The following is a 27,532-nucleotide window of genomic DNA, read 5'->3' on the forward strand; positions in this document are numbered from 1 at the left end:
CCGGGCCACAGAGGAGGCCAGAAGGAGCACGACTTCCGGTGCGAGGCGCAGTCGTCGCGCTTGTCCGGCCCAATGGCGGCCCCGCTGCTTCACACGCGGTTGCCCGGAGATGCGGCCGCCTCGGCCTCTGCAGTCAAGACGCTGGGCGCGTCAAGGACTGGGTGAGAGTCCGGGACGCTTTCTTCTGCGCATTTGGGACCGAAGTCCAGGACCGGGGTTAGGACAGAGGATGTGAAAGGGCCCGGGGCAGAGCTGATGGAATCGTGAGAGCAACGGGTAGATGGTCGTCGCAGGTTCTCAGGAGTAAGCCCATACCCCTTAAGTGGGTAGTAAAGGTGGGAAGAGGGCTGGAAAAATGAATCCGTTCTCCGTTGCAGGGTCCCCTTTTCTCCCCACGGAGCTCCCTCATAGCGCCCCAGGCCTGGGTAGTACCTTCTTTACTCATCTCTCCCGCTTCTTCGTCTAGACCTGGAAAGAGTTCCCTGGGCTCTTTGATTTATCAGGCGAATGCTGTCATTGATGGGAAACGGACTCGTAATTTTTTGTTGATGTTTGAAATTTGTTTCCACATATACGTTTTTTTAATCTGTCTTCCTCAACTTTAAAAAAAATTTTTTTAAAGATTGATTTATTATCTATTTGAGGGAGAACGAGAACAAGCTGGGGGAGGGGACAGGGAAAGAGAATCTCAAGCCGACTCCCCGCTTAGCTCAGCGCTGGACCTGGGGCTCAATCTCAGGATCCTGAGATCATGACCTCAGCCGAAATCAAGAGTCTCAGGCTTAACTGACTGACCCACCCAGCTGTCCCTGTCTTTCTCAACTTTTAAAGCTCCTAATCCCCATAAAACATTTTGGGGTTTGACTTTGAGAGTCATTAGTAGGATGCTGTTTCTCCCCCTATTACTCTGCTCTGTGTAAAGGAAGAAAAGTTTGTGAAACACTTAGCAATTATGTCATTCATAGTATTTATTAAGTGCCTGTACTTTCTTGGTTATACACTGAAGACAGTAGTCCATCAAAAGAGACAACGTCTCTGCTCTCAACAGAGCTTACAGTCTAAGGAGGGAAAGACAGTGACTAGGTTAATAAATAAAAGAACAGCATGGTTTCAGGTAGAGATAACCTGAAGAAATAAAACAGGGTGATGGGGGGGAGAGAGAGGTTGGATTCTTTAGATTTCAGCCTCTCTGACACATTTGACCTTCAGCTTGAAAGAAGACAAGAACCCAGTGTGTCTAGATCTGGAGCATGAGGGTTTCTGATAAAGGTAACAGCAAGAGAAATAGGAATCAGCTTGGTAAGTTTGAAGAATAGCAGGAACACTATGGTTGCAGTATGTTAAGTGGTTGGAGGTGAGGTCAGAGAGGTAGGAGGAGCCAGATTAGTGTAGGACCTTGAAGACAGCGACAGAGTTTGAATTTGTGTTCTAAGTGAGGTGGGGAACCTTTGGAGAATTTAACAGGAGAGTAAGGTAGCATGATCTGTTTTAAATTTTGGAAAGATCATTAGATCACTGAATGAAGAATGTTGGGAGGTTAGAGTGGCAGCAAGGAGGCCAGGTAGGAGGCTTTAGCGATCGTCCCACTGAATGATGTTGGCTCCATAAATGTTGACTATTATAATTCTATTATTCTCTGTCCTGCACTTAATAGTGTGATAATCTTGGTTCTACAGGCTCTCAGAAATGCTCACATTAGAGAATGATTTCTTCAATTCTCCCCCAAGAAAAACTGTTCGGTTTGGTGGAACTGTGACAGAAGTCTTGCTGAAGTACAAAAAGGTAAGAGGAAATAATGTGAGGTTTGGTGTCTTTCTCCCCCCTGCTTTATTGAGATGTAATTGGTATGTTGAGGTTTGGATTTTTGTTGGTTAGGATACAATTGTAGCCTTTATACAAAAGACCAGTAGACATAATAAAATGAATTTTATTCATCTTGTTGGTCAGTGTGTCTGATTGATCTGACTGATCTGTCTGATTGATCTGTCAGTCTTGAAGTCAGGTATTTAATGACAGCATTATGCTATCAGCTTAAAATTAGAGTAATAACCTCTTTGCTGAGGTTATATATCTTCAAATGCTTTATTCACATAGTATCTTGAAAAAACTTGAGCATGTGCTAGAATAAAAATCATTAGATCAGAGCATTGTCTTTCTTTAAAAAAACTTTTTTAAAGATTTTATTTATTTATTTGAGAGAGACAGAATGAGAGAGAGCATGAGAGAGGGGAGGGTCAGAGGAAGCAGCAGACTTGCCACTGAGCTGGGAGTCTGTTGTGGGCGGGATCCTGGGATTTCCAGGATCATGACCTGAGCCGAAGGCAGACTCTTAACCGACTGAGCCACTCAGGCGCCTGAGAGCATTTTATTTCTTAAGGAATTACCTAAGCATTGTTTTGGGTCAATAAACCAGTTCTGTCAATAGGGATTTGTTTTGGTTTTTGGTTTGGTTCTGTGTTAGTTTAGAAGTGATTCTACTAAATCTCAGCGATGGAGGAAAAATAGGAATGTCTGTTTTTATATGTGTAAGCATTTTAAATCCACATATGTGTATGGGATGGTGTCTTGTGCCATCAGCTGTTGTATTCAGGTGTCAGTACACAAGTGTACCTAAATGTGAACAACGTTTTCATATTCATTTTCTTTTTTTCCAAGCCGCCTAGCTCCACTAACGTGAGTTTTTACATTTTTGGAGTTACAATTTTACAATCCACTGATGTGTGAAAGTCATGATGTTCCTTTTGTAGTAGTTAAAAGTCCTGCTCTTGGTCTTTAACAGGAAACAAGCAAGCAGAACTTTTTTTTCCCCTCGTTCTTGTTTAGGGTGAGACAAATGACTTTGAGTTGTTGAAGAACCAGCTGTCAGATCCGGACATAAAGGTAATTAATTTACATTTGATCATTAGCAAAGCTGTTGCCACTTTGTACAGATTGAGTTTGCACTTTAGTCCTGTTCCATCCTCTAGAACTTGCCCTCTGAATGATCCATCACTGTAATGCAGCGGCTCTCCACCAGGGGCACTTTTGCCCCCAGGGCACATTCGGTGACGAACCGGAGACATTTTTGTTTGGCACGTCTGTCTTGGGGAGGATGGGTACTGCTAGCATCCAGTGAGGTGGGTGACGGGTGCAGCTAAACATCCAGCGTGCACAGGGCGGCCCTCCACACCAGAGAATTCTCAAATCTAAGATGTCAGGAGTGCTCGGGTTGAGAATCCCTGCTTTATCTTTCCTTTCTGGAACCTCTTTCCTCTATGCTGTATGCTGCTCTCATGTCTCTCCACCGTGAAAACAAAAACACAAGTTGACTTGTCTTTCAAGCTAGTACTCTTTCCAGTGTTTTTGGAAAAGTTTCAAGAGATGTACTTTTTAAGATATATACCTGTCATGTAGGCACAACTCAGTGAATTTTGTTTCCCTTTTCGTCCCCTTATTTCCCACTTTTGGAAAGAGGAGTATCTTAACCATGGCAATGGTAGTCAGATTGCCTGGGATCAAATCCTTACCCTGTTGTTTCGCAGTGTGTGATCTTGGGCAACTTGTTTAAACCTCTCTACCTCTGTTTTTGTCTTTGTAAAAACAGAAAAACGATAGAGGTCTTTTAAATGTAGAGGTTTTAGAGGATCCAGTGAGTTAGTATACGAGAGACACTTAGAGCAGCCCCGACACAAAGGACTTTGTAGTGTTAGCTGTTACTCCTGCTGACAGCCCACACTTTCTCATTTCCCTGTGTGTTTAAATCCACTGTGAAGTCCTCTGCTGTGATTACTATGACAGAGATTACCAGTCATTTCTTACGTGCTGATTTCAGCAGACTTTTTTTTTTTCCCCCAAACTGTCATGAATTCCTCTTAACAGTTGACATTGTTGGCTGCCCACTTCTTAAAACTTCCTTCAGTTTCTGGGATCTTCCTGTCGTCTTATCCCTTACGTCTAATCGTTCTTGTGACTGGTTCTTAAATTTGGTGTTGATGAGCTTTCCAGACTTGACCCTTTCCTTCCTCTGAAGATTCTTCCTGGATAATCTCCTTATGCCCTTGTGGCTTTGGAATTCACCCATGGCCTGGTAACTTCCAGGTTTGTATCTATAGCTCAGATTGCTTTTGTGGGCTCCCGACTTGTTTCTTTTTCTGTTTTTTTTTTTTTTTTTTTTTTTTTTTGTTTTTTTAAGGTGTATTTATTTATTATAGAGGAGAGAGCACACGCACAAGCAGGGGCAGGGGTGGAGGGAGAGAATCTCCAGCAGACTCCTGCTGAGCACAAGCAGGGGCAGGGGCAGGGGTGGAGGGAGAGAATCTCCAGTGGACTCCTGCTGAGCGTGGAGCCCGACATAAGGCTTGATCCCACAACCCTGAGTTCATGACCCCAGCCGAAATCAAGAGTCGGGTGCTTAACCGCCTGAGCCACCCAGGCACCCTTCGTGACTTGTTTCTTAACTGCCAGCCCACAAGTATTACAAGTGCCCCAAATTTCTCACTTTTCTCTCTCCCAAACTCACTCCTCTATCTATAGTCTTCTTTATGGGCTTAAGTGATGTATTGCTTACCTATTTCTTGAGCTAGAAACTTTGGGGTCTTTCTCAACTTTGTCACCTCTCATTTCCATTGATTCACCAGAGCCTTTTCAGGAAAAAAAAAAACATCTTTCAAGGCATCTTGCGCTGTTGGTGCTCTTTTGTTCCCTAAACTCCTTTAGGTTATCTAGGTTCCAGTTCTCCTCTATCTCCCATTGCCACACTTGCCCCCCCCCCATTTTACCCTCTGCAGTGCAGCCTAAATCATCTCTAAAGCACATGCTAAACGTCATTTTCCTGTGGGAAAACTTCATACCTTTTGCAGAAAGGCCCAGCTTCTTAGCATAGTCTGCTGCCTTTTTTCAGTGTTCAGTCTCACTAGATACTTTGTTCCATGAATTTGCCACTTTTTGTCTTTTTCTTTCTTTCTTTTTTTTTAAGTAATCTCTACACCCAATATTGGGTGCCACTTCTTTTCATCTTTGTCTCTAGCATGTGCCTTTTGTGGCTGCAAGAGGTCCTCCGTATCCACTTCAGTTGCTACCTCTTGGAGCATGAGCTGTGGCTATTTGGCCTTTCTCCCTTACTGGCTTTGTGACTGAGGGTGAATATACTGCACTTCTGTGCCTCACTGCCCCCAGCTATAAAATGGGAACCAATGGTAGCACCTACCTCATGGGGTGGTCGTAAGGATTAAATGACTTATTTTATGTTAAAATCTTAGAACGGTGCCTGGCATGGTAATTACTATATTAGTGTTTACTGTTATTATTACTTTATCTACAAAATTCCTATTGTTTGAGATCCAGCTGAAGTATCCTCTTTTTTTTTTTTAAAGGTTTTATTTATTTATTAGAGTATGAATGGGGAAAGAGGCAAAGGGAGAGGGAGAAGCAGACTCCCTGGTGAGGAGGGAGCCTGATGCGGGGCTCGAACCCAGGACCCTGAAATCATGACCCAAACTGAAAGCAGACTCTTAACCGACTGAGCCACTGAGGCGCCCCTGAAGTGTCCTCTTTAATGGAAATTTCCTTGGTTCTCTCTAAGCACATGGGTGTTGATTCACTCCATTCCCCACCCTTCCAGCAGATCTTCGTAATTACAAATCTGGCTTACAAGGACTTTAGTAATTTATCTCTTCCCCTCTTTGATTCCCAGATTTGTCTGTTGACTTGCTTACCATATACTCCAGCCATAACTGAACTACTTTTGGTTTTCTGAATACATGTTTGTCACCCTGTGAGGAATGTAGCCCCAGAGAATGCCCAGTCTGTTTACAGACAGCAGAAGTGTCACTTCCTGTTCGAAGCTTTCCCTGACCCTCGCGTTCTTCTGTGGGTACAAAGGACTATTTTGTTGGTGTTCTTTGTTGTTGTTGTTGTTTTTAGGATTTTATTTATTTTTTGAGTAATCTGTATACCTAGTGTGGGGCTCAGACTCACAACCCCAAGATTGAGAGTTGCATGCTTCACCAACGGAGCCAGCCAGGCACCCCCACTGTATTTTTATCAGCACTTCTCATCGGTATCTTGACATACCAGCAGTTGCATCAGGTGTGTCTGTACTAGTTCGGAGAGTGCTGCAACTGATCTGCTTCTAATACTGGTTCAGTATTAATGCGCCGGAGTCTGCGACTAGTTTAATTTAAAAAACAGAGCAGTTTAAATGTTAGCTTTATAATTTTGTTGCACCTTTTTTTTTTTTTTTTAGTGGAAAAGGGATAGGATAGAGTTACCTCATTTTTATTTGCACGTACCTTAGTTTGTCTTCTCTGCTTCAGGCCTTGGTGAGCTACCAGTAAAGTTATCTTTACTGGTCGTGAACATTATGTAATTACCATAGTGCACATGAGTTGCGATTTACTTGATTTTCCTGCCAGCTTACTTAGGGTTTCATCAGAAAAGAGTCAGTTTCATTGAAGTTTCTCACAGCACATTGCAAGCAGTCAGTGGTTGAATGAAGTTGGGGGAAAGGCGGTGGGCTCCTTCTCTGTGACGAGCAAGGCATTGTGGGAGAGTGGACACTGTGTAGGTTTTGACCCAGTCAGACAGGTTTGAACCTGGTTCTTTATTAGCTTCTCAAATGGGCAGATTGCTTATTAATTTCTCTTAGCCTCAGTTTCCTCAGCTTTAAAATGGGAACACCAGCAGTCCATTTTCCGCATTGTTAGGATTAGTAAGAGATGCGTATGTGTGGTGTTGGCGCTGTGCCTGGCACCTGCCGTGTTCTCACTGAGTGATAATCCCTATCAGTAGTCTACAATTGCAGGTACAGCCCTGGCTGGTGGTAGTCTCTCGCGTGCGTACAATACTGTCTGTAATAACCTATCACCATAAGCACGTAGAATAGGCTCTTGTGATAGGTACAACATTGTATTGCTTTTGTTTATTTATATGTCCCTTCCCCTACTGAGTCTTAATCAGCATTAACCACTTCTTTCAAAATTGGGGGTTTTTAGTTTGTTCTTGTGTATATTGTGCATATGAATTAATACAAACAGTATATTTTATATTTATCTGATGGCATATTTTATACATGGCTTATTTTCTTTTAGCAGTTTTCCCATGTTACTAAAAGTTACTAATGATGAACAGTAATTTTATTGCCTGAAAACTACTTTATGGAGTAGTGGAGCCAACATTTATATATATCACTTTTTTTTTTTTTTTTTTTTTTTTGAGAGGAGAGAATGTGCACGAGCTGGGGGAGGGGGCAGGGATAGAGTTTCTTAAGCAGGCTACACACTCAGCACAGCCTGAAGCGGGGCTTGATCTCAACAACCCTGAGATCATGACCTGAGCCGAAATCAAGAGTCAGACGCTTAACCAACTGAGCCACCCAGGTGCCCCTATATAGAACAGATTTTAATATATAAGTCTAGTTATAGGTTGGGTTGAGAAACAGTTTATATGTACTGATGTCTCTAATTAGCTTAGACTGACTGTTAACATGTTTGCACATCAGCATGAATATAGAGGATATTGAGGTATTGTGGTCCTTGTGGTCTTACAGCGTTTAAATCTACTGTCATCGTTCTGCAGTTTGAAAAAAATTCCCACGGGTCAACATTTGAGGTGTTTCCACTTATTAAGGGCAAACAGAAGTGATCAGAATGAAGTATTGCATCTAATTCTTTTTTCCCTGTATGTCAGAGTTACTATGTAACACTTTTTTAAACAGGAGAAGGTATTATAACATCCTTGTGTTTTGATACAAACTAAGAAATTTTCATTCCAATTTTGGCTTCAGTGCAAGTTTGTGGCTTTTTTTCTCCTAATTTAAATATATTGGTAGGTGCTTGGTGCAAGATAGGAATCATCTTTTCAGTTATTTTAGAGGATTTGTGATTTTGAAAGTACTTTTCTTTGTTTACCTTAAGGATGACCAGATCATTAACTGGCTGTTAGAATTCCGTTCTTCCATCATGTATTTGACTAAAGACTTCGAGCAGCTTATCAGTATTTTATTGGTAAGTTTGCCCCTTACTTCACTGACTAGTATGTGATTGGGTACTTTGAAAACAGAATACACTGTATCAGTAAAATGTGTCCTTTGTGTTTCTCTTCCTCCTACCTCTAGAGGCTGCAGTGGCTGAATAGAAGTCAGACAGTGGTGGAGGAGTACTTGGCTTTCCTTGGCAATCTTGTATCAGCACAGACTGTCTTCCTTAGACCATGTCTCAGCATGATTGTTTCTTATTTTGTACCTCGTAAGTGGTTCTTTGCTTTTTCATTTTTTAAATACCTCTTTATTAAAATACTACCTTCTCAGAACCCTGTGGGGATTGTGCCAACATGGAAAATTCTGAGATGTATATTGGCAGCAGTTTTGATACATGTCTATTCCCTGTAATGATTCCGTGGAAGCATCTAGATTTATTGCTGTGATTTTTTTTTATGTTGTAATTTGCTTTAATGAGATTCTCATGTAGTGTTAGAAGTCAGTAATTTTTAGCTTTAACTGTAAAGCTGCTTGACTTTTTTTTTCTTCTTTAGACTGCAAATTGAATCGTACTAAGTTTGGACGATGGAAAAAAGCACTTTTTTGTGTAGCTGTTGATTGCTTAGGTCGGTGACAAAAAGAATGACATATTTTGTTTTTCCCTCAAAAGCCCGAGTGGTCATTAAGGAAGGTGACGTCAATGTTTCAGATTCTGATGATGAAGATGATAGTAAGTATAAAGAGGATGAAAACAAGGGATGGCTCCTGTGTCTGAGAGAATGCATGCTGAATGATAACGTATAGGGCAACTCCAGGGTTTGTTCTAACGGGTAGACTGCAACAAATGGCAACCTTTGATGGAATCGTTTCTGTCCCATTTAGCATTAACATGTAATCAGTTGCCCTTAGTGCATTACTTATGTAATTAATCCATTTAGTCTTCATTGATGGTTGGTTTTGGAAAAGAATCTTACATTTAATATTTTGCTAATAAATGATTCAGTTTTGGTTAGTGTGTGTTTTTAGCTTAAAACACATAAGTTTTCAGTTTTCAATTTTATTTTTATGCTTATACTCTCACTTTTCTCCTTGTAGATCTTCCTGCCAATTTTGACACATGTCACAGAGCCTTGCAAATAATAGCAAGATATGTCCCCTCGTGAGTATCCTTTTGTTACTTATTTTGAATCATGGTCTTTAAGTCTCAAGAAAATTATAATCGGGCACCTGGGTGGCTCAGTTGGTTGGCAGCTGCCTTTGGCTCAGTTCATGATCCTGGAGTCCCAGGATCGAGTCCTGCATCGGGCTCCCTTACTTCTCCCTCTGACTCTGCCCCCTCTCATGCTCTCTCTCTCTCTCTTATTCTCTCTCTCTCAAATAAATAAGTAAAATCTGTATAAAAGAGGAAAGTTATAATCAGTTAGTAGGAACTTCTGTGTTCATAGCACCAAAACTCAAGCTGTATACTACATGTTTTTGTGTCTTGTTGATACAGCATTCTACAAAATGGCATTTTAGCTCTCTCTTCATTGTCTTTATTTAAATTATTTAGAAATTAATTTAAGAATTAAGGACTTAATTAAAATTATTTAAATTCTTTCTTAAAGCTTGTATGGAAATTTTCCTCCAAATTTTGCTTTTATCTTCAACAAGATGTGATATCCAAAAATTTTCAGTGAGCAACCCCTGTGTGCTTGTGTCATGCCATATAAATAAAAATTGCAGTTCTAATATTGTATGTTGATTATATTTGAATTTTTTTTCCCTAAGGATTTATTTTATTTTAGAGAGGGAGAGCCTGAGCGGGGGGAGGGGCAGACTGCCCCCTTAGTCTGGAGCCTGACATGGGGCTCCATCCCACAACCCTGACATCATGACCTTTGCCGAAATCAAGAGTCGGTGGCTTAACTGACTGAGCCACCCGGGCTCCCCATATTTGAATTCTTAAAAAGTTAGAGTTCTAAGAAAAGCTTGGGTTTCTTTTGGAGGGATGGACTTCAAGTTCCCTTTGTAAGTTTATTATTTGATAACTTAAAAAAATACTCAAGTTGACACTTTTTTCTCCTTTTTAAAGTCATACATGTGGGAAAGCACTAGAGTGGGAAACATTTAGATTTTAAACTGAAACTCTTTTGCTTTTGTAGAAAAAAGAATCCCTCTTTAATTTGCTATTGATAGCAAAGCTAGTGGAAGGCTGTTTCCTCCTAAGTTATTGTAGATTTTCTCTGAAGCTATGTGTTTAAGTTCCGATTATTTGAGGTAGTTACCATTTGCCTCCTGCATCCGTATTTGCTCTTACAATGGGAATGTCACCTTCCAAGAAAGTCTGGTTAACATGGATTAATTTTTCAATTTTTTCAATAGGACACCGTGGTTTCTTATGCCAATACTGGTGGAAAAATTTCCATTTGTTCGAAAATCAGAGAGAACGTTGGTAAGAAATCTTTTCAAGGGGAAAATAATGGAAAAGTTGTGATTTAGTTTTAGGTGATGTTACGTCTTTTTCTTAGCAGTTGTCTTCCAGATTAAACTCAAGACTAAGAATTTGACTCAGGGTCCTTTTTTAGGAACTCAGTGAGGATCCCAGTGTTTTTTTCCCTTATGCAAGTGAAGGACAGAGTCCATTTCAGAAATAGCTGAATAGGCTTAGTGATTATACAGATAAAAATTACTAGAAGGTAATAGTTTATACATTACCAATCGTAAACATGCCTTATTTGAACATGAAAGCAGAACCTTCTATGGATGAATTCTTAAGTTTTCGTGTAATATTTAGATGACCCCTGGTTTTCAGTAATGAATAATAAATAGTGGTTTCTGACTAAGCATAGCTTATTTTTTCCCAAATAAGGTATTATAATTATTAAGGATGGAATTAATAAGGTTTGCTAATGTTTGTGGTAGTCTGCTTCAAGTGGCATATTATAAATCTTGTATCTCTTATGAGTATAGATATAAAAATCCTCAACAACCCACTAGAAAACTGCATTTAGCAACATAAAGAATTATGCACTATGACCAAGTGACATTTATCCTAGCACTGCGTGGTTCATTTAATACCTGTTAAAATCAGTTGATAAAACACACCACGTCAGTAGAATAGATGACAGGAACCACATGATCATTTCAGTAGATGCACAAAAGCATTTGACAAACACCAAAACCCTTTCATGACAAAAATAGAAGGGAACTTTTTCAACCTGATAAAGGGCACCTATGAAGAACTCACGGGTAACATCCTACTCAATGGTGAATGAGAGCTTTCCCTTTAGATACGGAACAAAACAAGGATGTCCGCTTTTGCTACTTCTTTTCAGTATTGTACTTGAGGTTCTAGCAAAGGCAGGTGGGAAGAGGAAAAGGCATCCAGATTGCAAAGGAAGAAGTAAAAATGCCCGTATTTGCAGATAACACCCTCCTACATTTAGAAAAATCCTGAGGAATTCTCAAAGCACTATTAGAACTAAGACGAATTTTATAGAATATGTGATCGATACACAAAAGCCAGTAGTACAAGATAATTTAATGGGGCAAAGAACAGTCTTTTCCACAAATGATTGTGGGACAAGCAGACATCTACATGCAGAGAATGAAGCAGCCCCCCCCCCCCCCCCCGTAAACAAAAATGAACTCAAAGTGGATGAAAGACCCAAATGTAAGCTAAGAAAAGAGCTCCTCGAAGAACACATAGGTGAGCATTTTTGTGATCTGGGATCAGGCAACAGTTTCCAGATAGGAAGCCTGACGCAAGGAGCCACAGAAAACCAGATGAGCTTGACTGCTTTACGATGAACCAGCTGTGCTTCGTGGGCACCTTCAAGAGAGCGAAGAGACCGCCCAAACAGTGGGAGAAAATACTGTGCATCGTGTATTGGATAAAGGAGTATATCTAGAGTATATGAAGAATTCTTTAATATCTTGATAATAAAAAGGCAAATAACTCAAAAATGGGCAACGATCTGAATGGATATTTCTCCAGAATTGATACACATATGGTCAGTGCACACAAGAAAAGCCCAACATCACTAGCGGTCAGGGATACGCAAGATGAAACCATAAGATCGCACTTCATACCCCCTGGGATGGCCGTACTCCGAGGGACAGACAGTCACAAGTAGTGGTGAGGATGTGGAGAAGTCAGAACCCTTGTTCCAACGCTGGTGGGAGTGGGGAATACGAGGTGCTGGAAGTGCTTTGGGAAGGCCCTTGACCGTTCCTCAGAAAGGTTAAACAGAATGGCCATACAACTTAGCATTTCCACTGCTAGGTGTCTATCCAGCAGAAAACGTTTGTTTACGCAGCACTTTACACGAATATTCAGAAGCAGCATTATTTCTAATAGCCAGAATTCGGAAACAACCAATGTTATGGGGCGATGAATCGACAAAATGTGGCATGTCTACACAGTGGGTGTTACTTGGGTTTAGAGGGTTTACTTGCTACAAAGTGAGTGAATCTTGAAAACATGCTAAAATGCCACACAGTGTAAGATTCCACTTCCATGACAGATCCAGAATAGGCAAATCCTTAGACAGAAAGTAGATCAGTGATTACTTAGGGCTTGGGGTGGTACGTTACTAAAAGATACCCTATTGTTTTTAGGGTGATGCAAATGTTTTAAAATGGGTTGTGGTGACAGTTGCACAACTCTGAATATACTAAAAACTGTTGAATTGTACACTTTGGATGAATGAATTATATCTCAACAAACCTGTTTAAAAAAATACTGTAGAAGTATACAGATTACAGATTTAATTAACGGGGGCGGGGGGTGCCGCCCAGCTGGCTCAGTTGGCGGAGCATGAGACTCTTGATCTCAGGGTTGTGAGTTCGAGCTCCACGTTGGGTGTAGAGATTACTTAAAAATAAAATCTTTAAAAAACCAACCCCCCTCCCCATACAGATATAATTTACTGGGGGGCAATTAGATTAATAATACTGAACATTGTGTTGATAGAGGAACAGTATAGTTTCTGTGTTGCTGGATAGTCTATTTTCTCTGTTTAATTGAAACTAAAGATTGTGTAATTTGTGTTTTTTTTATGATGAAACATTAACCCTCTGTTGAAGTGTTTTGTCTTTTTATATTTTAGGAATGTTATGTTCATAACTTACTAAGGATTAGTGTATATTTTCCAACCTTGAGGCATGAAATTCTGGAGCTTGTGATCGAGAAGCTACTCAAGTTGGATGTAAGTATTTGATAATCTGTTTTTCTCATTGATTTTCATTTATTACATACATAGTCATAGTTTGTGAAACAGTAGTAGATAGAGATGATGGAGAAGAATCTACATTTCCACCTTTGATTTCTTTGAACATTCCTTGAACTTGATGGATGTGCTGGTGGTTATAGATAGTCCCATATCTCATGGTTGGGGAACAAGGCATTAGATGGTCACACACGTGTGAGGGTACAGTTGTGGTAAACGCTATGAATGGGACACAGGCATCGTTACGTGCCAGAAAGCCTGATGTCATGCGAAGGGGTCAGGAAGGCATTCCTGAGGAAGTGGTGTTGAATTCTTTATACCTTTTTTTAAAGAGGCCTGCAGTGGGGTGCAGCAGGCATGAAGGAGAGTAGTGGATTCTGGTGACATGGGGGAGGAAAGGCGAACCAGTCCTTGAGACTGGGTTGAAAGTGGAGAGGTAGAGGGTAAGAGGGAGGTCCGCTCCCCGAGGAACAGAGTCAGTGTTCGCAGCAAGGAGGAAAGTCAGGAGGAGGTTGGAAGGGGAAGAGTGCCGTTTTGGATGGACTGGGGTGCAGCTGGGGCGCCCAATGGAGAATGGTCAGCAAGCAGTGGTAGCAGCGGGTGGGGGCCAGAGCGCAGCCGTGCTGTGGTGCTGGTGAGGGCGGGAGAGGGGAAGTGTGATGCGGAGTGGGAGCGCAGGCGAGTATGGGCACCTGCGGAGGGTCTGGAAGAAGGAAGGGTTTGGTCAGTGGTGTGAGCTACTCTTGACGTTTTTAAGGAGGATGAACAGACCCAAAGTCCTTGGATTTGGTGATTAGAAGAGAGTTTGCTGCTGTGTCCCTGGAGGGGGAAGCTGCGTTTCAGAGGGGGAGTGTGCATGGTTGGCAAGGGGGCGCTGCTGGAGGCCTTGGTGAGGGTGTAAGAGGGGATGGAGCAGGGCTGTTGGGGAGACTCGAGGTCTGTGGCCTGGGGAGCTATGAGTGATGGACGAGAGCCCGATACTGTGGGGGGGACAGGGTAGCAGTGCGGCAGGTCTGGGAAGAGCTGGAGAGTGGGCAGGCTGGCGCGCTGCTCACTGGGAGGAAAGCTGTCTGGCTAGCTGCATGTGCCATCTGTAAAGTCTTCCCATCGTCATTCTGTGCAACATTGGAGAGCGCGTTTAGCAAGAAGGTCATGTAGAGAGAGTAAAAAAGGCATGATTTAAATGTGTGAAACGAGATAGCTGAAGGGTCATATACCAAAATGAGTATTGAGTAATTCACATTGACTTGCGTTTTGTCATTTCCCTGCTCAATGGATGGATGATACGCTTCTTTTACAATATGTAAGAGTTGGAATGAATGAGTTTGTTGAAGCTTATTTAGACCAGCACACTGCATTTTGTAACGATTTTATAGAAGTATGTAGTGAAAGGGGTTTGATTTGTAGTCTCGTAAATTCCTTCGTGACCCAGACCAGTTTGTAGGTTTGCACCATAATTGTATATTGAGTTACGGTGCCAGGAAGGGTGCTCATGTGGACCCCTTTAAAGTATGTCTATCAGATGAATTTCCAGTCCTCAGATAAAGTAGTCGTATTTGTTTTTTTTAAGGGAGAGAGGGAGCAAGTGGCGGGGGGATGGGCAGAGAGAGAGAGGGAGAGAGAATCTCAGGCAGGCTCCACAGTGAGTGCAGAGAACAGTGTGGGGCTCGATCTCATAACCCTGAGATCATGGCCTGAGCCAAAACCAAGAATCAGATGCTTAACTGACTGAACCACCCACATGCCCCAAAGTAGTTGTATTTTTTTTTTTTGACTTTATTTATTTGAGAGAGAGAGCATGAGAGCGAGTGAGTGTGGGAGCAGGGTGTCGGGGAAGGGCAGAGGGAGAGGGAGAAGCAGGTTCCCCGCTGAGTAGGGAGCCCAGTCCCAGGACCCAGGATCATGACCTGAGCTGAAGGCAGACGCCCAACCGACTTAGCCACCCAGGCGCCCTAAGGTCGTTGTCTTTTCACTGCTTTCGTTGTTTTTTCCCGTTTGTCACAACGTAGGTGAACGCGTCCCGGCAGGATATCGAGGACGCTGAGGATGCAGCCATGCAGGCTGGCCGCGGGTCAGACGCCGCCGAAGGACTCTTCAGCATGGTCAGCGCTTCCTAACACGGCTCGGGATTCCGCGGGGCTGGGGGTGGGATGGCCAGCGGCTCCTCATCTTCTGCAAAGCTTTAGTTTAAAACAGTTGTTACACAAGTAGCTGCTGTCACGTTGCTTCCTGTGCAGCAGAGGGCGTTCGTTTCCAAGGCTGGGAATGTGGGAGTGGTGAAGTAGGTTTCATTCTTGTTCTTAACCTTTGTGCTCTTTGTTTTGTTTTGTTTTTTGTTTTGTTTTGTTTTGTAAACCACGTGTTCTGAAGGAGCTATACGTAGGAAAGCATACCAGTGTGATTTCTTCATTTTCCAAGTCTTAGGCCTTAATGCAGTACTTCTCTGCCTGGGGGGGCTCCCTGGAGGAGGAGGGCCTGAGAGGGGGATTTAGGCCATTAGGGACAAAGGGCATGAAGAAGCAGGAAAGGGCAGGGAAGGAACTAAGGGAGAGTTTGCTCTCGTTGGAGAATAGCTACAGCACGATGACCCCAGATCCTGGGAGCTTTGGATCCCAGTTGAAGCCAGGGAGACGGCCTCTGGTGAGCCCTTGTCAGCCGGTCATTTCGGCTCGGGAGGTCAGGGAGGAGTGCAAGGGCGGTACTCCCGAGAACCGGTGCTCCCAGCAGCTGGGGCAGGGGTGCCCCGTCCCGGGAGAGGAAGCCAGCACAGTGGGTCCCCGGAGCTGGGGGTAAGCTGCGGTGTTCGCGTGGCCTTGCTTCAAGGGGGCCTTCCACGGGACTCTCCGGATGGGCTCGGAATCTGCTTTTATTTGGGATGTCACCAGTGGTTCCAAGTCACACTTCTGGTGGGGAGCCCCTGCCTGGGGTGGGGGGGGGGGGTCTGTGTCTTTTCTTTGTTTTACCTTTCAAAGGAAATAATCAGCTCTGAGAATTTTCCCTCTTACCTATTTTACTCCAGTTTTTAATGTCAGCTTTGTCCTTTCTCTTCAAAGGATGAGGACGAAGACACCGAACAGGAGGCAGAGGCTGACCTGCAAAGGCTCGATCACATGGTCCATCCTGTGGCCGAGCGCCTGGACATCCTGCTCTCTTTGCTGCTGTCCTACATCAAGGACGTCTGCTATGTCGATGGTAATGACCCGCACTCGTCACAGTAGCTGCATTTGAATGCGGCAGCACCCCGGGCTGTGTGCCGTGTGTTTTTACTACATGGCATGGTCCTCCTAGGGGTCCTGTACAAATCAGCATTTCGAGTATGAGGAAAAGAGGGTTTAGAGAGATCCCGTGATTTGCCAGTGTGACACAGCTTGAGAGTGGTGGGACTGGATTCGGGCTTGGCTGTATTTGTCTTCAGAGCCCCTGATGGTTTCGCTGACCGTCAGAGTCAGTGATTATGTCAGGAGTTTGGTCAGTTTTAGGTGGGGATCAGAGCACACTGGAGTTGTTCAGGACATCTGAGAGTGTAGTGCGCATTGATACAGGGCGCTTGGTGGTAGGGATTGAGTTTGGGGGTGTCGTGCTGGGTTGTGTTGTAGTGAACAAATTGGGTGCTTATTGCCGTCCTGGAACTTTGTCCGCAGCTTTTGCCAGGAAAACACGGTCCTTCCATTCACATCGTGAAGGTTTAAGAGTGGTAGTTGGCCATTCAGATAGTAGGACTTGAGTCTCAGTTGTCTGTGTTATTATTTTAATTTTTGTGTTACAAAAATAATCCAGTCGAGAGAAAATTTGGGAACTGTAGGAAAGGATTAAAAAAGACGATTTAAATGTCTGCATTTATACTATTCAGGGAACCATTAATCGCATTTTGATCTGCTCTTCTTTCTGTTAGCACGTGTGTATTTAGGAGTGTGTTTGTCAGTGAATTTGGGGGTCATGCTGTACACAGTGATTCATAATTCGCCCTTTTCCACCCGCCATGAACACTTTCTCAGACCATTCACTGTCCTTCTAGGTTGTTACTGATCATGTGGATTTAACTGGTCTCTTTTATTTTTTTCTCCCCCCCCCTTTTTTTTTTTAAGATTTTTATTTATTTATTTGAAAGAGTGAGCAAGAGAGAGAGCACAAGGAGAGGGGAGCAGAGGGAGAGGGAGAAACGGACTCCCCTCTGAGCAGGAAGCCCGATGTGGGGCTCGATCCCAGGATTCCAGGATCATGACCTGAGCCAAAGGCGGATGCTTAACCGACTGAGCCACCCAGGCACCTCCTCCCCCACCTTTTTGCCATTATAAATGTGTAATGAACATCCTTGTGTATATATATGTCTGGTAGTGTGCTTCTGATAACTTCCTAGCAGTAGAATTAGTGGATCAAAGGGCTTCTGCCACATAAATAGTAAAATTGCCCTTTAGAAGGGCTTCCTGTTTATGGCATCACAGCAGTGTGTGAGGTGAGGGCCTGCTTCATCGTCAGTGCTGGATTATTACAGATATAAAGGAAAATCTGTGCAAACTAAAAATGGCATTTTGTTAGAATCATAGCTTAATGGATGATGTTTCTTAATGGTATTTTATTTTTGGAAATTTGGTAAATGAATGTGGCAGCTTAAAAATAGTGTGTGAAGCTGAAATGCCAAATTTTCTCTTCAGGCAAGGTAGATAACAACAAAACAAAGGATTTATATCGAGATCTCATAACCATCTTTGACAAACTCCTGTTGCCCACCCACGCCTCCTGCCATGTACAGTTTTTCATGTTTTACCTCTGCAGTTTTAAATTGGTGAGTACTGTGTCCGCATGGTCTTAGCTTATTTTATTCTTGCCCATGATCTTCCCTTAAAAACTGGGGGTGGGGATCAGGGGGAGTAGGGAAGGGAGACAGGAGGTGAGTATGTCTTTTTCTTGAGCTCACTTTTCTGGTGCCTCCAATAAGATAGCTCGTCCTAGGCCGAGCGCTCCGCAAGTGCCATTCTGCATTTGGTCCACTAGGCAGTGCTCTTCCCTTTCATTCCAGTCCTGGCTATTAAAATCCCAGGGGATATTTAACGGTTTCTGTCCTTCATTCTCTCACTTGATCCTAACTAGCCCAAAACAACTTCTAAATCCAGAATTTTAAAACTTAGGGCAGTGGCTTTCTGTTTTGGGGGGGAAAAATGGAAATACAGAAGACTGTTCCTTTGCCCTGTTTTGTAGCTTCCTAGAACAGTCAGGAGAGTTCTGGGCATGGGTAAGAAGGTTAAATTCACTTTGCCCCCAAGCATGTGTTAGTAGCTCTTGAAGAGAGCTGTTTGGGAGAAGTTGGAGGTTGTGCCTTTTGTTAAAAAGAAGCTTTAATTGGTCTTTTTTCTATGATTAGCGTAATTAGTCGAACACTGGCTGCCCTTGAATCCGTGTCTCTGTTTCTGGGTAAGGTCAGTACATGCGGTCAGAGACTGGGAGAGGACTTGGCACTGTGACGGGCCTGCCGCACGGTTCCCACTTGAGTGTGGGTTGTCCCTGCTTTCCATTTCTGGCTAAACAGGCAGGATCACTTGCCGATTCCAAAGCCCTGTCACTGAACCTATGAAATCTGTGGGGTTGAATCTAAATTTCAGCTCTTTTCGGGAACTTATTTAAGGCTGGGGAACAAACACCTTTTGTTTGTAATACTGTTATCTCAGAGTGTTGTAAAATTAAGAACCATGAGAGCTGCATGTATTGTTTATCTAGCCGTGTAACTGAGATGATAGCCCTTTCCCCTGTTGCTGAGTTACAGTCTTAGGATTCCGATAGCTAGAGATTTCTTCAACATTAAAGAAGATCAGAGCAGTACCTTCTCTTTTTATAGGGATTCGCAGAAGCATTTTTGGAACATCTCTGGAAAAAATTGCAGGATCCAAATAATCCTGCCATCATCAGACAAGCTGCTGGAAATTATATTGGAAGCTTTTTGGCAAGAGCTAAATTTATTCCTCTTATGTAAGTAACCTAATTTTCCGAGTGCTTTTTCATGTCACGCTTTAAAAAGATTATAGCATTTGTCTTAAATCAGAGAAATACCTGCTTTAATTTTTGTCTGCCTTTAACGTGAAAAAGCTCTGTTCCCCCATTCTCGGTAAGATATTTACATTTCCAAAAGGCAATTTCAGAATAAAATGTCTCCTTTAGATATAAAGCCTCATACGGAAAACTTTTGTCGTCTGTTTTGCATGGTTGCACTTGAACATGAAGACCCATTTGTCTTCGTGGATATTGTACAGTGTTGTATACTGTTTTGATTCTTTTTATAGGTTTGTCATTTTTCATTTGCATTCCGAATCAGTTGTATCTGTTAAAGCTGAAGAAAAAAACCCTTTAAAGGTAATAGAAAGATCTGTTTAGGAGGCCAGCTCTGGGCCTACCTCTTCCAGTGATCCATGAAGATGTCTTTGGGCAAGGTTGCTATTACGAACCTTCCCCGACAACTAAAAGCCATCTGTCCACTCTGCCCTAAATTGTAGGCCACAGAACTTCATCAGAACCCCATAGGGAAGGGTGAAGTCAATCAGATGGTCTCTTCCTTATAAGATGTTGCTAATTGTGCCCTTTTCTGTGGCCATATTTCTTGGTGAGGGCAGGGGACTTCTCATGAGAGAAGTCCTTCTGAGTCAATAAGGAGACACTTGTCCATCCCTTGGGACCGCAGGCAGCTTTAGGGGCCTGCCTGTTGTTCCTAGAAGGGCCCTGCACGCTGCCTTCCTGCCTGCCCATCTGTTTCCTCCCTTTGCTGCTTCTCTGTGCCCAAGGGTAATAGAGCAAGAAGCCTATGGACTGACTTTTCTTAGTCTGTAGTGAGAGGCAGTTGTGTGTTTTTATGTCACTCTTGTTTTTTTATGAAGCAGGTGAAGTTGACTTGAGTTTTTCTTTTCTCTAGTACTGTAAAATCATGCCTAGATCTTTTGGTTAACTGGCTGCACATATACCTTAATAACCAGGATTCGGGAACGAAGGCATTTTGCGACGTTGCTCTCCACGGACCATTTTATTCAGCCTGCCAAGCCGTGTTCTACACTTTTGTTTTTAGACACAAGCAGCTTTTAAGTGGAAACCTGAAAGAAGGTCAGTGATGTGGGATTGGTGGATGTGAACTGGATTTTCCTGGAATACTAGTCACCCTTTAGAAGGAAGAGCTGTTTGTTTGTTTGTTTGTTTGTTTTTTAAGATTTTATTTATTTATGTGACAGAGAGGCAGCGAGAGAGAGAGAGAGAGAACACAAGCGGGGGGGGGGGCGGGGGAGGGAGAAGCAGGCTTCCTGCTGAGCAGGGAGCTCGATGCGGAGCTCGGTCCCAGAACGCTGGGACCACAACCTGAGCTGAAGCCAGACACCTAATGACCGAGCTGCCCAGGCACCCGACTTGTTTCTTTTTTAAGAATTTGATGAACACTGTGGAGTCGGAGTACTGCCCATGCACTCAAGCTTTGACACGTAACTTCAAGCAGCCCGTAGGTCCATCAGGCGCTTTAAGGCCCCTTGTTAATGGGATGGATTTGAGGTGGACACGTCTGTTTCCGAGGGTGGCATCTAGACTGACCGTGAACCGTGAGGGTGCTCTTCCTCGGAGGCTAGGCCCAGCACAGCGCTTCCCATTTGTCCTCATGCCGGCCAGGAAAGGCGGGCGTTGTTCCCCCGTGACGGGGACCCTAAGCACACGCAGGATAGTGACTGGCAGGATTAGATGAATATGGTTCTACAGCTTGGGGTCATAACAGTTATGCTGCTCTAGCTAGGGACTTAAGCGTTAATCGACCGGTTTTCAATTTTGCTAATTTCTAAGAGTTGCGTGTAATTTAAATCTACCAGATGAAGCTTGTTTATCAGGTTAGTGTGACAAGGACAATGTCAGTTAAGTCCGTTTAAATGGTTTTATTTGCATGAATAATTTAAATGGTTTAATAGGCTGTTACCTCTAAACCAAATTTTCTCAACTTCTGACATTCGGGGTTCTCTAGTTGTTGTGAGGGCCGTCCTGGGCATTCTAGGATGGTTACCACCCTCTACCCACTAAATAACCAGTAAGCCCCTGCCCCCACACTCTCTTATGACAGCTAAAACTCCAGGCACTGCCACACGTCCTCGTGGGGCCACAGCTGCCTTGAGAGTTGAGAACCACAGCTCTCAACTGAACCTTGAATGTGTTGCATTGTATGTATTTACTTATATCCTGTTACTTCTCAAAAGGTTAAAACTAGTTGTATAAACTAGTAGTAGGACAAGGTTTTAGCACAGCGTAAGCAAAGCGTCTGCTTTTTTTGGTTTTATAAACAAAAGGTAAGAGTCTGGCTTAAAGAGGATGTAGTTCTTGTAAGCCATGGCAGTGTCCTACTTTTAGTTACTTTTATCAGAATATACATGGCTGGCTCAGTCAGAAGACCATGAGACTCTTGATCTCGGGGTCGTGAGTTTGAGCCCCATGTTGGGTGTAGCGATTACTTAAATAAATAAAACTTAAAAAAAAATAAAGTATCTTAAAAAATATATACTTAAGTACAGGTTGGTTTGTTTGCCTTTCAAAATGGTGGTGTCCTTCTTTTACTAACATAGGAAAGAAGTATATTTATTTCTTCCCGGAGAGTGGTATCTAATCCTTATTCTGCCTCCATAGTTTCCTTGTAAAAAAACACAACTGATTTATGAATGACTTTCACACACGCGAATAATTTGCTCCACTTCACTAGTAATTTCAGATGTGCGGGTCTTGCTCTTTGTTTGCTCTTGTCAGATTGGCGTGCGTATCTGTTTGTGGAAGTCAGGAAGGGGAAATTCCAGATTGTACAGTCATTACCTCTTGGGAATGGAGACTCCATGTGTTGGCTCAGCTTCGTACCGATCTCATGATTAACTGAAATCAGATCACATGGTTTTTTGTTGTTGTTTGTTTTGTTTTTTCTTTCTCTATAAACTCAGAATATGCTGAGTTTACAAATTTCCGAATTCCAGATTGTCATATAAGTTCCTCGCCCACTAGGGTTGTGGCTTACTTCCTGGGTCTTTGCAAGAATACACTGTTTCTTTAGAGAAGTTGACTTAGTCCAGAGTGAGTGTGGGTGAGACTGGTGGCCTGTGGGGTTCTGCATCGTGTGACGACATGGACCTCAATTATATAAAGCATTTTTGCAAGTAACTTTGTGAAAAATTCTTTTGATGTGTGAAATAATCCATGCTGCTTCAAGGTGTTTAGACTGTTAGGTTTGTACTTGTTAAAAAATTTTATTTTTTAATCAAAGGTTTGAGATACCTTCAAAGTCTAAATTTCGAACGTATAGTGATGAGTCAGCTCAATCCCCTGAAGATTTGTCTGCCTGCAGTAGTTAACTTTTTTGCTGCAATCACAAGGTAAGTTATTGATACTTAATGGGTGGAAATTATTTAAAAATAAGTTTATGTTAGTATCGCTATTGTATAATTCTAGTAAATCTCTATGAAATTATTCAGTAAAATTAGTAACCATAAAACACATAAAAACCAGTCACCCCATACTTTCAGGAAACACTGCAGTTAAGGTTTTGTTTTTCTGCTTTGATGGTACTGGAAGTTGCTAGTGCTTTGTATTCAAAGATGGTAACTCAGCAGAAACCTCCGCGCTTGGAAACGAGTAAGGCAACCAGTGAGCCGAGAGGTACAGACCAAGGATGTTTCTTAGAGTAATCAGCAGAGAGCAGCCGCGGGAGGGGTGCACAGCGGCCGGAGACAGGCCGGCGCAGGCTGGTGAGCGGCTGTCCTGTCAGGCCCGGTGCTCCAGGCCGTGCTCTGCGGGGGCTGCGCCTCTCGCAGAACTCACTGCGTCCCCTCAGTCCTAGGATTGTAGTGGTAAGTCCTGTTTCAAACCGGGACGGTGGAGGCCCAGCAAGACAAGGTGACTTGTGAGAAGTGGCTCCCTGGTGGGCGAGCCAGCGCGCGGACGCAGGCAGTCTGGCTTTCCCTGAATTATTCTGCTTTGAGTACAGAGTGAGTTGGGAGACTTGGAGCCCTTGATCAGTGTATTCAGGGTAGGATCATAGCTTTAAAACCTTCAACACAGAGGAATCTGTGTGTTAGAAGACAAAGGTCATTCTTGTATCCCTTCGACCCCTTTAGACTGCTTGCTGCTCTTACTCAGTAATCTTATTTTCCCTTTCCTGGGCATGTAGTTCAAGGTGTTCTGTCACCTGAGATCTCAAAAATGGTAACAATTAAGGGAAGGAATAAACGTTAAGCAAGGGCATTCATGGAGAGGGAGGATCGAAGGGTCCCAGTGCACTGTGGAAAGATAGGAGGCAGCAGATGAAGAGCAGTGGAGGCAGGAGCTCCTAGAATGTTCCGGGGGTGGGAGCCGACTATCCCAGAGGCTGTCGGTATGGGGTCAGGTGTGAGGCCGAGAGCAAGAGCTGGGACTGTAGGTCTGTGTCACACTGATAGGCCCGGAAAGCAGTACCCTGAAAGCATTGCTTCCTGCTTTGTGTGATTTGTTCTTACATGTGTTATGTGTGACAACATCTGTGTGGTCACGGTTGTCACACACAAACAGGCACGTCCGTGCAGAGTTACTCCACGAGCTTAACGCCTTCTGTGCGTGTCTTGGCTTTGTTGCCCCGCAGTAAATACCAGCTGGTCTTCTGCTACACCATCATCGAGAGGAACAACCGCCAGATGCTGCCGGTCATTCGAAACACAGCCGGAGGGGACTCGGTGCAAACCTGCACAAACCCGCTCGACACCTTCTTCCCCTTCGATCCTTGTGTGCTGAAGAGGTGGGTATCGCAGCCCATCTACCGGCCGGAGCAGTGGGGGCAGGGAACACTTACCATGTGACGTGTATTTGCTTTGCCCAGGCGGAGGGCTTCTTTGTCATAAGTGGTGTTCGTATCTGTTAATCAGCGGCTCAGGGTCCCCTTCACATGTTTCATGGGCCCAAGGCCAGGAATGCCTGTGACAGGCTGCGGGGTGCAGACCTGTAGTGCAGGAAGACCCCCGGAGTGACACCAAAGGTTTTTCATTTATCTTTTGTTTTTCTGTAAACCTGTTGGTTTCAGCATGAAGGGGACTGGGCGCAGAGGTGCCCGCATGGCGAGGATGCTGCCTTTTCATGGCTCCCAGTTTTCTGCCAAGTGACTTGTTCCTCCCTCTAGAGACCACATTCCCTGCTGTTGCCAAGGATAAACAGCAGCCACGTAATTTATCTGGATGGGTGATGGTGAAAATCCACCAGGCCAGTCTTTAACTTGGCTTCTGTATAGGGAAGCAGGACTTTTGCTTACTATGCAGTTTCTAACTAGCAACACCACAAGTTAGGATTATCTGGTCCCCCAAGTCTTGGTTGACCAAAACCACATTGGTCTTTTTTCCTAGACTTAAGTTTTAGTAGATTTACTCTAGGAATAAAAAAAAAGAAATGTAATTCCAGAGTAATATAATTTTGTTTTCATTCGGACGTATTCTAACTCATTGTCAGTCCCGGCAGAGTGGAGAAATCACTTCACTTGAAAATAAAAAGATGAGAAACAGTAGCTGAATACACCATCTGAGTAGATAACAAGGAGCCACGTTATTTATGGTATTGACGTACAGTGTTTTTTGGTACAATGATTATTTGAGCCATAGTTTTTATTTTGGGTAGTGGATCCTGTGACAAAAAGAGCCAGACAAGTCTGACCTTCAGTGTGGCGTTGAACTTGATTTTGAAATGTGACCTCTGAACGGCAGGTCAAAGAAATTCATCGATCCCGTTTATCAGATATGGGAAGACATTAGTGTGGAAGAGCTGCAGGAGGTGAAGAAACCCAGTAAGAAGGTAAATATGTGGCTCAGCACACTGGGGGCCTCCCGCGTGGTTAGCGACCACGGGCAAATAGTAAACAGCAATGTCACACTTGAAAAAACACGCCATTTTATTCATCCTGCCTTTACAAACATCCAGGGTCGGGTTACGTTCTTAGAAAAAGAATTTTTCGTTTTTTGATGAATGTTTAAACACTTTATAAGTGGACTTTGGGAAGTGAAGGTTCGTTAAAAATCAGCTCAACAAATTAATATATGTACCACACGATCCTCACCACCAAGTACCAACGTCAGATTTACGTAAGTCCCATTTTTCATAAGTAATCATCGGAAGCCTCTTTTTTTCTTTATATTTAGCTTGGGTGGAGAGATCGTTCATTCCCTCATTGACATTGTGTTGGGTACAAGGGTGATGCCACTGAGCTCTTGAATGACACGTCATGCTGCCTGCCCTCTTTGAGCTTTAAATGTGTTTTAAAAAATCAGACCTAACAAGTTAGTTACGACGTGTGACGAGCAGTTGTGTGGGTGGTCGGTCATGAAGAAGTGTGTGTCAGAGGAAGCTTCCAAAATTAAGATATGTTTCTTTACCTTCCTCTTTCCGGGAGTGGCACATTCCTGAGGGGACCTTTCACACTGCCACCGGTGGTCCTGCTGATAACCTCTGTTCTTTCTACAGGAGGTGGTGGAAGATGAGGATGATGATTTTTTGAAAGGTGAAGTTGGGATCACCCCGAGCTCCTTTGACACGCATTTCCGAAGTCCCTCGAGTAGTGTGGGCTCCCCTCCCATGTTATACCTTCCAGACCAGTCTCCTCTGATCACAAGGATTTGTGATTGAGACGAGCGTTCTTCCCCATCGTGCCCTTCAGTACCAGGGCTCCCCCTGTTTGGACTAGAGCGAGGACATGCCTCAGGCATCTTAGTTCCAAGGTAGACCTACTCTAGTCTCTGAACGGACATAGTTTTTTCTTTTTTGCTCCCCTGCAGACAAAAGGAAGAGACTGGATATCATGTGCAATATTTTAGAATGGAGTTGATGATAAATGTTGAAGGCTTGGCATGTTTGTTTAATGTATATTTTATTTCTGTTACAGCTTTCTGACATCATTGTGAAATTTCTGATATTGGCAACAGCCTGTTTTAACTGATTGCATTTTTCACACAGGTTTTGTCTGAGCCGTAGTCACAGGACTGTGTTGATCTGATTTCTTTTCAGTGAAAAAAATGCTCTATGTAGATGCTATTCAGTGTCTTTAAAATGATTTACTATGGACACATTGTTGCCCCTCAGCTGGAACTGTATCTGTGTGTCGGGATTTCAGGGGGGTGCAGAGGGTATGGGAGGAAAGTGGGGAGGTGGCCAGAGCTGGTCCCTGACACTGGAAGCTGGACCTGGCACGGAAGATCTCCAGGGACTTTGGGGACCAGTGAAATCCTGGAGGGAAGAGATGGAGGATTGAGGGAAACAGAAGCAGACAAATCATATACTTGTGAGTTTAAAAATGGATTTACAAGAAACACGGAGTTCGGGGTAAATGGAATTCCCATGCACTGAGAGTGGGGTTGCACTTCTGTAAAACACAGCAAATGGCATTTTACCCTGAGGCTCTCAGGAGCTGTTAGAATTGTAACTGCTTGTTGTTCGTAGTGGATTGTTACTTGGAATTTTTTTTTTTTTTTTAACTAGAATCAGTTGGTCATTTTGAGAATCTGTTTGTGCTAACGGGGTGGCTTGGGGGGCTTGGGTTATTTGGTGGAATGGTTTTGCTAGCCACGACAGACCAAGGTTACAGCTCCAGCCTCCATCTACTGGCTGTTGGTGTCGTGGATTTCAGCTCCGCGAGATCCTCCTCTGGGAAGGCTCTTTTTGTACTTTTATAACTAAACACTGAGAGAGAGGAGTCGAAACAACCTCACTTTATAACACGTGTGCAAACACTGCTAGACCCATTTTGTAGCTAACGCATATTTTAGCTTTGTTCCTTATTTGTGTACTTTTGTTACTTGTGAAAATGGACATCTCTAAACATATTTATTTTTCTGCCACTTTTCCTATTATTTAAAAGCAAGCGATATTTTCTTGATCACAAATATTTTGTAATGAACTTTCTCTTTCCTAGGGCTTTGTATGTTCTTGTGTAATTATATTGATGGCAATGTAGAGTAAATATGGTTTTGGAAAATAGAAATTTTTACATGGGTTTAAAAAGTTTTGGATATTGCAGATTTTCTTTTGGTGGCTTGGTAGAAAGTCATTTGAGAACCTTTGGGTTCTGTGTTCTTTTAACTGCTGGCAAAAAGGTGGGATTTTCGTACCCTGGGTACGAAATGAGTACATGAAAATGTGTCCCTAGAAGTTAACGGTAAGTGGGCCTTTGTGGGTTGAGATGTTTTAATGTAGTTAAGGGTATCTTTATACATAAGTCTAATTTCAAAGGAGTTTGAAGGGAAAAACATTGTGAAAATAAAACAATGACATGGTTAATTTGGATCTTTTGTTCTTACACCAGTAAAGGAGTCAAGGGAGGTACCCCAATAAAGAGGCTTCTCACACAGATCTTATGGTTTCCGTGCTTTTTACTGAT

The 27,532-nt window shown here is 43.2% G+C and overlaps 1 protein-coding gene across 4 annotated transcripts; it reads left to right on the forward strand.

Annotated features, from left to right (window-relative positions):
• RRN3 (RRN3 homolog, RNA polymerase I transcription factor) lies at positions 1–27,502 on the forward strand. Of its 4 annotated transcripts, none has more exons than XM_026520286.4 (18): positions 16–161; positions 1,677–1,782; positions 2,824–2,880; positions 7,893–7,982; positions 8,093–8,222; positions 8,625–8,684; positions 9,050–9,113; positions 10,319–10,388; positions 13,048–13,146; positions 15,177–15,269; positions 16,221–16,359; positions 17,820–17,950; positions 18,998–19,128; positions 20,063–20,247; positions 22,415–22,523; positions 23,765–23,917; positions 24,870–24,957; positions 25,624–27,502. In XM_026520286.4, the coding sequence occupies exons 1-18, from the start codon at positions 73–75 to the stop codon at positions 25,783–25,785; spliced, it is 1,956 nt and encodes a 651-aa protein (XP_026376071.1). In that variant the 5' UTR covers positions 16–72; the 3' UTR covers positions 25,786–27,502. The 4 variants fall into 4 exon arrangements, with proteins under 4 accessions (XP_057171022.1, XP_026376071.1, XP_026376072.1 ...); XM_026520287.3 differs by having other exon boundaries at positions 34–303; XM_057315039.1 differs by having other exon boundaries at positions 1–161; positions 24,870–27,502.
• Positions 27,503–27,532: the final 30 nt, after the last annotated feature.

The sequence above is a fragment of the Ursus arctos genome, unplaced genomic scaffold, assembly GCF_023065955.2.
Source record: "Ursus arctos isolate Adak ecotype North America unplaced genomic scaffold, UrsArc2.0 scaffold_2, whole genome shotgun sequence".
NCBI lineage: Eukaryota > Metazoa > Chordata > Mammalia > Carnivora > Ursidae > Ursus > Ursus arctos.

Excerpts from the sequence above, each read along its gene's own strand:
- RRN3 (XM_057315039.1), top strand. The coding sequence starts at position 73 with ATGGCGGCCCCGCTGCTTCACACGCGGTTGCCCGGAGATGCGGCCGCC. Across the intron at positions 1,783-2,823 it reads TCTTGCTGAAGTACAAAAAG|GGTGAGACAAATGACTTTGA; the intron begins GTAAGAGGAAAT and ends GTTCTTGTTTAG. Across the intron at positions 8,223-8,624 it reads TGTTTCTTATTTTGTACCTC|CCCGAGTGGTCATTAAGGAA; the intron begins GTAAGTGGTTCT and ends TTCCCTCAAAAG.